This window comes from Tupaia chinensis, unplaced genomic scaffold, assembly GCF_000334495.1.
Source record: "Tupaia chinensis unplaced genomic scaffold, TupChi_1.0 Scaffold145148_1, whole genome shotgun sequence".
Lineage (NCBI taxonomy): Eukaryota > Metazoa > Chordata > Mammalia > Scandentia > Tupaiidae > Tupaia > Tupaia belangeri.
In genome coordinates, this window is record NW_006205008.1 from 332,721 (window position 1) to 345,084 (window position 12,364).

At 45.2% G+C, this 12,364-nt stretch overlaps 1 protein-coding gene across 1 annotated transcript in view; it reads right to left on the reverse strand.

Moving 5' to 3' along the window:
* Window positions 1-12,364, reverse strand: part of FANCC (FA complementation group C) — a 293,240-nt gene that overhangs the window by 43,876 nt on the left and 237,000 nt on the right. The window contains exon 8 of the mRNA XM_014583931.2: window positions 9,886-10,042. Within this exon, the coding sequence (XP_014439417.1) occupies window positions 9,886-10,042 (157 nt within the window). The remainder of the gene's footprint in view (window positions 1-9,885; window positions 10,043-12,364) is intronic.

A 12,364-nucleotide genomic window follows, 5' to 3' on the forward strand; every position in this document is an offset into this window, starting at 1 on the left:
AGAGCGTGTAAGACCAAACAGCACCACTGCTCACACACAGACACGCAGAGCCTGGAAGTGCACTGATGGAAAGTAAGACCCAAGTTGAAAATGATACAACAGAACTATTTCCTTTTCTTTGTCTATTTTTAAAAAGAGATTTTTGCTATAGGGTGCATGTGCTCCAGAGAGACAGAAAGCTAGAAATCACCCCTCAGGGAAATGGGCACGCTGCAATCCCTTCTTCCCCCATCTCCTCTTGGGATTTTGAGCATGCACACATACGCCCAGTGTGAGTTTAAGCCACTGGGTCCAGGACTTGAATCGCCGTTGACTACGTGAAAATCCAGCGACATAACCATTACACCATCTGCTGGTTCCCAGAACCACTTCCTTTCCTTCTAAACGATCTAACTGCCCCAGAGCCACTCTATGGGCTGATGGAGAATGAAGAATCACTCAGTACCTATACAGGGCTTTCCAAATGGCAGAGACAGGATGCTCTGATGTGTAGATTAGGGTTTTCATGAAAACACTCGGAGAGCAAGTGAGAGTCCTGCATTGGTTTGTCAGAAGGAAACGGGAGCTTGGATATACTTTTCCCTTGTGTAGTGTTTTCTAGCAAAACAACTCAATTGAACGTTTTCAGTGTCTCCAGGCAGTGTGGAAGCTGCTCGTCCTCATGCAGATGGATGGTTAGACATCTTTCCTTTCCAAATACTTCACACCCTTGGTTACTCACAGCCTGCTTCCACAACCCATTCTAGCTTTCATTTTTATAAAGATTTATTTTATTTACTATTTTTAAAATTTTCTACAGCCACCAGAGAGAGACAGAGAAGGAAAGTGAGAAAGCAAGCCACCAGATCCGGGACTAGAACCACAGTCAGCCATGTGGGAGTCCAGCGCCCCTACCACCTTGCCCCTCCGTTCTAGCTTTTAAAACAGACCAGATGCCAGGAGGCAGGGATAACCTGCTCAAAAACAATGGCCAAGATTCTGATTTTAAAGCCGGTCTCCCTTGTGCTCAGGGCTGGGAGCAGTTCTTCCTCATCTGCATCCTTTATCATTGGTTTCAGATTCAATACTGTATATCCCAAGTACCTAATTCCCAGGCCAGCAAGCCCCCTCCCAAAGACTGGAGTGCTCACAGGGCAGCCATGTGTCTCACTGATACCAAGTCACCAAAGTACAACTGGGCCAGTGGCTGGCACGGTGGTTAAGGCAGCTAGACCCCCATGGCAGACTACATGATTCAAATCAAGGACCCAGCGGCTTGAAAAACACAATGCGGGGGGGCTGGCAAGTGGCGTGGTGCTTAAGGGCGCTGGACTCCCACATGGCTGACCATGGTTCGAGTCCCGGACCTGGTGGCTTGCTTTCTCACTTTCTCCCTCTCTGTCCCTCTCTGGTCAAATTAAAATGGGTGAATAAAGAAATGAAGAAAAAAATGAAAAAAAGAAAGTTAAATAAAATAATTCTTAAAAAAACAAAAACAAACCCACAATGGGCACAGGTGCGTGCATGCCCCAAATCCTAAGAGAGTGGAGAAGGGACTGTGGCATGGCCATCCTGCCTGGAGGGTGCTTTCTCACTATCCTCTCTTTCTCTTGCTTTCACTATCTCTCTGGTGAGCACATGCACCCTATAGCAAACATTAAAAAAAAAAAAAAAGAAAGAAAATAAACTTAAACTGGTGCTGTCATCGAGAGAACCTTCCATACAGAATTAAGGTTTCCCTCTATGCTTCTCTGGCAGCCCTGTCTTCCCTCAGTCTTCACAACATCCTTGTGAGTGATGGGGAGTCACCCCTCTACATCCTGTTTCACTTGTGAAGTCAACACTCCAGTAACGCACTGCAGTACGGGGCTCTGGGGTCGAACTCTGGAGCCCCACAATCTGGGCAGTTATCTCTCTCCTAGAAAAGTGAGGAAAGAAAGGAAAAACTTTCTCGGGTTCCATCTGTTGGTCTGTTTTTCTCCATCTTAACCAAAATCTGTTCCTGCTCAAGCTCTTCTCCCTCCATCTGGCCTAACGCTTTTCACGGACAGCCTGGGAAACACTCACCAGGAGGCACCGATAGCTCGAGCCTTGTCTTTCCTCCTTCTCCCTATCCCCTCGCCAGACATCAGAGGATGGCCAGGAGACAACGGAGCACTCCGGGCTCTGCCTCCCTTCTCTCCGGCCAGCTGTTCCATTGGGCGAGCATCTGTGCAGGAGCAGCTTTCCCTCCAGTGTACCTCCCCCCCTCCCCCGCTTCCTCCAGGAGCCACCCAGAACTGCACCGTTTACCTCCTCCCTGCCTCCGCCAGCCCATTCCTCTCCCTCAACCAGACACGGGAGGACAGAGTCAACGCAGGACAAACGGTCACCACATTCTCTGTTCCTTGTTCTAGAGGAGAGGGGGAGGCCGGCTCATTACTTGGCTGGCACCAAGTTCTGCACAAATCACTCGGCTTCTCCAGCTCCCCTGGATGGTTAACCTGTGACTTTCATCCTGTCTCACCCAAGCCACTTGAAAGAGGCCTGAGAACAGAGAAGAGCAGATTTCTCAGGAAGAAATTTTTCAGTAATTTTTCTGATTCTGTGTATGTGTGTATGAGAGAGAGAAAGATAGCAAGAAAATAAATCAGAAAGGAAATTATGCTATGATTTCGAGTAATTCCCAGGCAAAAGTGATTCCTCCTAGGAAAAAAAAGTAGTGAAGAAACAGAAAAAAATTATCCAGGTGCCTTTATCTATCACCCTTCACAGATATCTCTAAAAATAAACAAAAAATAGATGAGAGAGAGGTTAAAGTTCATTAAGCTTGGGGGGGGGCAGCCGATGGTGTAGCAGTTACGTTGCTGGACTCACACATGGCTGACCATGGTTCAAGTCCCGGACTTGGTGGCTTGAAACTCATAGTGGGTGCGTATGCATGTGTGCCCAAGATCCTGGGAGGAGTGTGGGGGAGAAGGGACTGTGGCATGGCCACCGCCTTGGGGGTGACTTCTCACTTTCCCTCTCACTGTTTCTATCTCTCTCTCTGGCGAGAATATGCACCGTAAGGGAAAAACTTCTACAAAAAAAAAAAAAAAAGTTCATTAAGCTTGGAATAGATTTCCTTTTATTATCCATTTTAAAACAGCTCAAAAAATTTTACTCAGAAAAACAGTCATTTCAATAAATGGGCTGGTGATGGGCCAGCCCTGTGGCCTACTGGTTAGGGAGCCAAATCCTACATGGCTGACTATAGTTTGAATTTTGGCTGTGGAGGCTTAAAAAGTACACCAGGCATCATATTTGTATTCAAACTCCCAACAGAGTGGAGAGGTGGAGAAGAGACTGTAGAGTGGCCGTGTCCCATTTGGGGGTGCTTTCTCCCTCTCCCTCTCTGTCTCTCTAGCAAGCTCATAAACCCTCTGGTAATTTTTTTTTTTTTTTAAAGAAGAAATGGGCTCTTGAGCAGCTCTCCCTCCAGCTCCCCCATCAGCAGAGTCCCACAGGTAGTTTCTTAACTGCTTTCTTGGACGGCAGAGAGCCCTTGCTAGCTAGCATACGTACCTCAATCAAAGGGTGACTCTATTCATCACAAAAATAACTTACAATCTCCACAAGATTCAACAGTAAACTCCTTCATTGAGCTCAAAAATGATTTGATTAAAAAATTATTTATATAAAACCTTCACATTTATCATGTGTAATTAGGCAGCTTTATGTGTTTTTTATTATATCTTTTTTTTATTTTCTATTTTCAAAATACTAAACATCTAACTGTATATATCCCTTTCACATTTTAAGATCTATTTTGCTTTGAAATATTCAAGTTTCTTTCAACAATTTAAGCTGGGAAAAATTATTCTTTCTTTTTAATCTTTACCAGATGTTGTTTATACTACAAGCAATTTTTTCAGTACTCCATAACGCAATTATTGTTTAATTAGTGATAAATCTGTCATTCCCAGGCTTAAAAACTTAACAAGTACCAAATGTACTCTTGTGTTTGAAATGTACACATGCTCCCCGAGTGTCAGGACACAGAGTGGGAGGCACACATGTAAGACGCAGGGACTGGACAATGGACAGAAATCTCCCAATCTAAGTCCCTCCCCTCGCCTGGCCCAACAAGCCTCTATCCGGTGGGCAGGTGGTGCCGAGCAGAGAGCTGCAGCAGCCCTCCGGGCTTCTCAGCTCAGCTTCTGCGTGGCATTGAATCCCTGGCCCATGACTGCTATTTTTGCTTGAGTTTTGCTCCTCTGTCATCTCTGACTGGTTGCGAAGTCCTGTGTTCTCCACAGCAGAAACAGTACTTACAGTCTGGGCCTTTCTTCACGGAGGATGCTGGGAGATCTGGTGCCCCCGTGAGGTCTTCACGAGGAAGTGCAACTACTTTCGCCACAGGCATGAACCACCACCACACGTTCCTACCTGACCAGGGCTTGTTAAATTACATGCACCACACTAACGAGTTCAAAAATGAAATGCTTAAAAATACTGCTAATGAAAAAGCAGGAAAACCCTAGAACATTAGTGAAAGCACAGAAAAACTGATGACATCATCCAGGATATGGAGTTAATTCCTCAGTATGATATTTTACAAAAAGAGAACTGTGTGTTGGAATTTTCTGTAAAGAGCTGTTCTTTTTGCAGTGGCTCTAAATTGCTATCTAGAGGGTGAAGAAAAGGATGCATTCTAGCTCACATCCAGGAGGGCACTGAGGTATCTGAGTGCTTTTTACTTTTAAGCTCTTATTAGATAAAAAAAAATACTGTCCTTTAAACTGGGAAGCACTGTACTTTAAGCAGATGACTTTTAGGTGGGAGAGAAAGTAAGGCATATTCTCTAATTAAAACCTGAGTAAAACGACAACAAAACTAAAACCACGCCGGCCCAGTCGGTGCCTCCTGATTCCTTCTCTGCTCTCGCCTCTTTCTGGGTAGACCCGCCTGGCAAGGCGCGGGAACAACTCCTCAGGATCCGCCTGCAGTGAGGCGGCAGGCTTGGAGGGCATGGGAACCAGGGTACCTCCCGGCCCTGGCATACAGTGCGCAGCCAAGCACAGTGCCGTCCTGCCCCCGTCAGCACTTCCCATTCAAGTGCAGAATCCAAACAATAGCTTTCTGGGCTCCACAAATAGAACTGCAATGGGAAATCATGGCATCCTTCTGACTCAAGGCCAGCCTTGTGGAACCAAATGGTGCCAAGAAAGCTGCATAATTAGCAAACAGTTTTCACTGCTTTCCGTGACATCGGTCTTGAAGGCCCGAGGCTCTGGATTGTGGTCTTCCAGTGCCTGCACTGTCCAGGGAAACACAAGACCATCCTCTTTTGAAAAGGCTTGGTCTGCATGGTAAATGGCAAACTACGGTTAGTACCTCGATTCATCTAGAAGCAACCAACTGTGACAAGTGACCATGTATAGGGGACAGTCTAGTGCTTGGAAGCCAAAGAGTAAGCCTCAAAGGAAAAGCAGGTTTTGAAAATTTACTTTTGAGGCCAGCAGTTGGCGAGGTGGTTGAGGCACTGGACTCCCACATGGACAACCATGGTTTGAGTCCTGGGTCTTGCAGCTTGCTTTCTCACTTTCCCTTTCTGTGTCTCTCTCTGGTAAGTGCACATGCCCTATAGCAAATTTTTTTTTAAAGAAACAATTGTAATACATGAAATTAAATAAATAATTCTTTTAGTTAGAGAGAGATTTTTGCTATAGGGTACATGCACTTGCTAGAGAGACAGAAAGAAAGAAATCATCCCCCAGGGGGATGGCCATGCTGCAATTCCTTATCCTCCATTCTCCTCTTGGGGATTTGAGCATGCACACATGTGCTAGAGTGAGTTGTTTTTTTTTTTAAAGAGATTTTTGCTATAGAGTGAGTGCACTCACCAGAGAGAAAGCCAGAGAGACAGAAAGCAAACAAACAAACAAAAAAATCACTCTCTGGGGGGATGACCACACTGCAACCCCTTCTCCTCCATTTTCCTCTCAGGATCACGGGCACACACGCACACGTGTCCACTATGAGTTTTAAGCTGCCGGGTCCAGGATCACACCAAAGTTGACGATGTGGGAGTTCAGTGACATAATCATTACACCATCTGCTGGTCCCACGTTGGCCTGACTTTTAAGATGCCAGGTCTGAGACAATCAACGATGTGGGACAACAACATAACCATTATGCCATCTTCTGGTCCCTATATAAATAATTCTCAAAAAAAGGAAACTTACTTTTATTTTAGACCTCAAATGCACATACACAGTGAAGCGTCACCTCGTGACAGGAATATGCTCTGATGGGTCCTTTCGCAATTTTGTCAATGGGCGAACATCGAGGGTACTTACACAAGCTGAGATGGTACAGCCCACCACGTACCTGGGACAGCCCAGCAGTGTCTCAGAGGACCACCATCATCTGTGTGGTCTGTAATTGATCAAAGTGTCTTTATACAGCTCAAGACTATGTATGCATGTGCGAATCAGATGGTGTTAGACTAGCCCCTGCTATTCATAGTAGGAAGGGAAAATACCAAGCCTTCAGGTCCCTGGAAGGCCACAGAAGATTTGGGAAGGTCATTTCACTTTGTACTACCTGTATGAACCACACTTTCTTGTTTTTGCTACATTTTGTTAACTACGGAATTTCCAGGACTCATTCTGGATAGTCCCAAGGGAGAGAAATATAATTAACAGTGCTCCATATAAAACACAAGTTACGTAGACCATCACACTTTAATTACTCTCAGAATCCAACTCTAATGTAATAGGCATCGGGTTTCTCCTGCAGCAAAGCTGCCCCGTGCGATCTGAATCTCAGCGACCTCGCTGATACTTCTGTACGGTCCTGTCACTGCACCAAGATACTGTGCTGCGATAAATGAATCAGATGATGCAATTAGGAAGCAGGTTCTTCGGGTTACCCTGTAATCACTCGGCCACGTCACGGGCTCATTCCAGCCTGCATGGCTTTCTGGCACTGGTAGGCCAGGACGCCTGAGGAGAACAGCCCACGCCAATCGGGAGCGTCCAGCTCACCACCAGGGCGGCAATCACCTCTTTGAACCGTGAGGCACAGCAAGGTCACATCCTGCCAATGCCACAGTAAATTAAGCCAAGTAACACCCTCTGGAATCCACGTTCAACATTATGGAAGCTCAGAATCTACACACATGATCCTGATAAACGCTTTTATAAATCCACTGACTCCGCAGCTATCTGATGAGGGGAGAGAGGCATCGTGGAAACTATAAACTGAAGGCTGAAGATGGGACAGCGTGATCTTCAGTGGGAGGACCTGCTTTCTCTGTCTCATCATCATGTCACTAACGTGCTACTCAGGCCTGAGGGCCACAGGTAAAAAGAACATGGAGAAGGTTGGAGAAGAACCACAAGAATTAATGAAAGGCTGCAGAAAAGTCGATGGAACTGGAGTTTTTCATCAGGGAGAAGACTTAAAGGAAATTTACTCAGTACCCCAGAAGCAAACAAATGGCTCAGTTACTGTACTTTGCTACTAAAAAAGGGCCAGAGAAAATTAACTTACAGCATCATATTTTAGTTACAAATAAAGAGATTTACTGGATAATAAAGGTAATTTATTACCTTTAACAACCTGGAATAGAGTGTCAAAGGGTTTCTAACAGTCTTTACTTTAAATTGCATGTAATTATTTTTTTAAAGGTGAATTTTTATTTCCTGCCTGAATATACAGCTCTTTTGAATGGTGAGGTCAAGTAGGAATTATCCTAAAAAAAATTGTCTTTGGGCTGTCTCTGACTTAATTTTTTTCCCTTATATCAAACACTGTAAAATTTCCTATCATTCCGGTTCGGCCAGCACCGCCTACCTTACAGGTACAAGGGCTCCTGGCACGTTCACCTGGGAGGCCTAGCAGGAGGGGGCAGGGAGCCTGGGATGGGGAAGGTGGGCAGGGGAGGACGGAAATGGATGAAGAGGCAACCGATTCAGATGGGATTTCCTTACACGGTATCCAACTCAAAGGAAGATGAGAGACCAGGAACAGGAAGTTCCGGTTGAATGAAACAATAGAAGGTGTCTGCGGTGGGGAGGGCTCTGCAAACTCAGAACCTCCTCGGTGGCCCCAAGGTGAACACTGCCTCCTGCCAGCTTCCTGGCTTCCCATTTAAGATCAGGCTGTTCACCACTGTTCTCACTTTCCGCATGTGTACAAACTGGGGGGTGATCTCAGCTAAATCCCCACAGGTTACAGAAACTGACGAGAGAACATGGCAGTCCTTGGAGGCTCCTGGAAGACAGGTTGTGAGACATGGCACTTGCATGGTTTTCGATTGTCGTTTTTAGGGTGCATTGGCCTTTACTCCTGTTCTTACAAAAATGTACACACATTCCACGGAGCTACCGTCCACAGAAGGAAGACACCCTGGCTGTCCAGGCTCTGAGGATGCCTAGTCCAGATCAGGTGCAGGGACCTGGATAGCTCACAGAGTCCCTGACTCCACAGAGCTGAGTGAAGGGAAACCTGGGCTGCTGCAGGGGGAGGTATCAAGGCTGGCATTCTTACACCAAAAGGAAACTTAAATAAGTCTTAGCTGTTGTTCTAACCACTGCTACTTTTTTCTTTTCTTTTCCTTTAATTTGTCAGAGAGTACAGGTGCTCCTTGAAGAGGGACAGAGGAGAGAAAAGGAGAAAGCCTCCCTTAGTGAGAGAGAGAAAAAGTGAGAAAGCCTCCTCTGGGGGAATGGCCGTGCTGTAATCCCTTCTCCATTTCTCTCTCCTTTTAGGAGTACAGGCACATGTGACTCGTGCCCAGCTTTCAAGCCATCAGGTCTGGGACTTGAACCATTCCACTGGCAATGTGAGAGCATCATGCCAAGGACTGGCCCTTGTTTTGTTTTTCTTGAGCATTTTACTTTTTCTTTTGTGGAGAGTTAAAAGCTTGTTTATAAAATGTATTTTTGTCTTCAATGAGAGACACATATACACAGACAGGCACGCTCGACAGGGTCTTCATACCATAATTCACACCAAGTCTCAGCTGACCCAGGCCGTGGGCTCACACCTGGTGAGCTCAGGGCAGTCTCAGGACGTGACCCAGGACCTTCACTGGGGGATCCACTTCTATTACTGATGGGTCAACACCTGGCCCTTAAAAGTCTATTTTTTGAATGTTGATTGATTCTTCCTGTCAATCCGTAAGATCTTCACCTCTAAAAATTAACTTTTCATGTTAAAATAAAAAATGTTTTTAAAGAGCTTGTCAGGCTGGCCAAGTAGCCTACTGGTTAAGGGAGCTGGATCTCCCATGGCCAACCACAGTCTGAATCCTAGCCCCAGTGGCTTATGCCACCCCCAAACCCCAACAGGACAGGGAAATGGAGAAAGCATGGTGGTATGACCATGCCCCACTGTGGGTGCTGTCTCCTTCTTCATCTCTCGGTCTCTCTCTGGTGAGTGTACATGCCCTCTGGCAATTAAAAAAAGTTTGTCTAGATGCCAATTCTTTTTCTTTTTTTTAAGAATTATTTTATTTAACTTTATTTATTTATTTATAATTTGACCAGAGAGGGACAGAGTGAGAGAAAGGGAAAGTGAGAAAGCAAGATGCCAGGTCCAGGACTTGAACCATAGTTGGCCATGTGAGAGTCCAGCACCCTTAACCACCATGCCATATGCCGGCCCCCCAGATGTCAATTCTAAAGAATGTATAGCATAAGGTACAATAAGTGAGTATACCTTCAACTTCTCTCTACATGATCCAAGTAAATAGAAAAGCACCCCTACGTTAGGTATTTTTTTTTTTTTTAAAAGATGAAATACACAATTATTTTAAATGGTTCCAATCGCTCTTCGGTTTACATTTCCCCTTTTCTCATTCTTTGACTTACAGAAATGATTCCCAGCATCTCTTTAAAAAGATTTTTCTCTTCACCAAAGCCCAGCACATACCAGCAATGAATCTTTTATAAAGCATTCGATCCTTCTCAGACAATTTCTCCCACTGGAAATCAGCTTTTCAAAAAGATGCAGTGTTGCTTTTTCCAGGCTGGGGAGATGTCGAAGCCAGAGGCAGACAACAGCCAACGTGGAGAGGGAAATCTTCTTCCTTTCAGCAAGAAGTAAATAAAATTTTAAATGAAAATGGACTACTGAAAAAATAAGATTAAGAAAGCTCGAAACATAGTAACTAATCCAATTTGTGAACCTGTCATCATGGCCACAGCAGCAGTTATATTTACAGTATCAATGAATAGTTACTAAGGACTGATTTGCAAAATAAGAATATGTTTCCACTTCAACTCACCTTAAAGAATGACAGAAATGCTCAGGGGGAAAAAGCTGCCTTCTCAAAGGATAAGCCAACATAGCAAGAGGGAAGAAAGGGAGTGACAAAACAACAAGCTGGGCGAAGGCCTTGTGATGCGCAGCACTGCAGTGTGGGTCACACCTAGGGTTGAGCCCCGCAGCCGACTAACTCTGTGACCTTGGGAAAGCTGTCTGACATCAAAAGCTCAATTTATTGATCTGTAAAATGGACCTACCTTCCTCACAGTGTAGTGTACAACAGTTAAGTGCAGAAAAATTCAGTAACTATATTTATTTGTACATCTCTTACTTGAAAGTAAAAAAAAAATTTTTTTAAAAGGTTTTTGCCATAGGGTGCGTGTGCTCACTGGAGACAGTGACAGAGAGACACAGAGAGGAAAAGCAAGAAATCACCCTTCAGGAGGATGGCCACACTGTGATCCCTTCTCCTCTACTGTCCTGGGATTTTGGGCATGCACACACACATTTGGTGTGATTTTCAAGTAACCAGGTCCAGGACTCAAACTGCGGTCAAACATGTGGCAGTCCACAACTTAACTATCATGCCACCTGCTAGTCCCGAGGTAAAAAATATTTTTATTAAATCTTACATATGGTGGTATGACTTAGTTGATACATAGTGTACCTTAAGTATTACACTCTACTGTTTCACATGTAGCTACATCTCTATAGAAAATTTATTTGAAGAGTCCTTTTGTGTCCGTGAATTGGGGTTCCACTTCTCTTCCTGGGAGGGGGTGTAAGGGGACACCTATCTGTGAGCCCCTGGTGGCAGCACTGGGATGGCCACAGAGCTGGTCCCCCAAGGCCTCCTGTCCTTTACCTGATACATCTAGACAGCAGGGTGCTTTCAAGGTCCTGCCACATATGGCTACTCCTATTAACAAGGAAAACTAAAGCTCCCAATGCCGACAACCCCATCAGTTCCCACCCTTCACCACGGATCCTGGGTTACATGGGGGGAGTGGTTTCCAGCAGTTTCTGTCTTTCTGAGTTTTAAACTGCCCACCATTCTAAGTAGTGCAATGAAGTCTCACTGGGTCCTGTCTGGGATGTGAATGGTCTTCTGTCCGGGATCTCATGCTTCTCACCCATCAGTCACTACAGAGATGTCCAGGTTGTCAGAGTGACTATATCAGTTTTACTTAATAATAGTCCCAAAGTACAAGAGTAGTGATGCTTGCAAGTTGGACGTGCCACAGAGACGCTGTGAAAGTGTTTCCGTTAAGTGTGAGGTGCACATGTACAGAAAACAGCACTGTATTTCTGGTTAGGTCATGTGGTACCACCTAGTAAGATACAGAACACACATATCCCTTGCCTTAATCATTGTACTTTGGTGAGTCTGCCTGACAGAAGTACAGTAACAAACTGAGAATACTGATCGCAACAATATCATAAAGACAGAATCAGAAACAACTGCAGTGTGTCCATGGGGTATGGCCCATTCATACTGTGGATGTGTTCCTTTCTTTTAGGTTTTGCCACAGGGCATGTGCACTTGCTAGAGAGACAGAAAGAGGGAAAGTGAGAAATCACTCCCAGGGGAATGGCCATGGCATAATCCCTTCTCCATTCTTCTCTCAAGATTTTGGGCAGGGACCAGCAGTTAGCATAATGGCTATGTTGCTGGACTTCCATGTAGTCGACTGTGGTTCGAGTACTGGACCCGGTGACTTAAACTCATGCCTCACACATGTGCGTGTGTGCCCAAGATCCCGAGAGGAGAATGGAGGAGAAGAGATTGCAGTGTGACCATCCTCCCTGGGGGGTGATTTCTCGCTTTCTGTCTCTCTGTCTCTCTCTCTGTCTTTCTGGTGATCGCATGCATCCTAAAGCAAAAAAAAAAAAAAAAAATTTTGGGCACACACACACACACATGCCTGACACATTGTCAAGTTGCCAGATCTGGGACTTGAACCATAGTTGGCCATGTGGGACTCTAGCACCTGAACCACCATGCCATCTGCCAGCCCTAATATGTTTCTATTTTTAAAAAATGAGCCAGGGACCAGCAGTTAGCATAATGGCTATGTCGCCAAACTCCCATGTAGTCGACTGCGGTTCGAGTTCCAGACCTGGTGGTTTAAACTCACGCTGG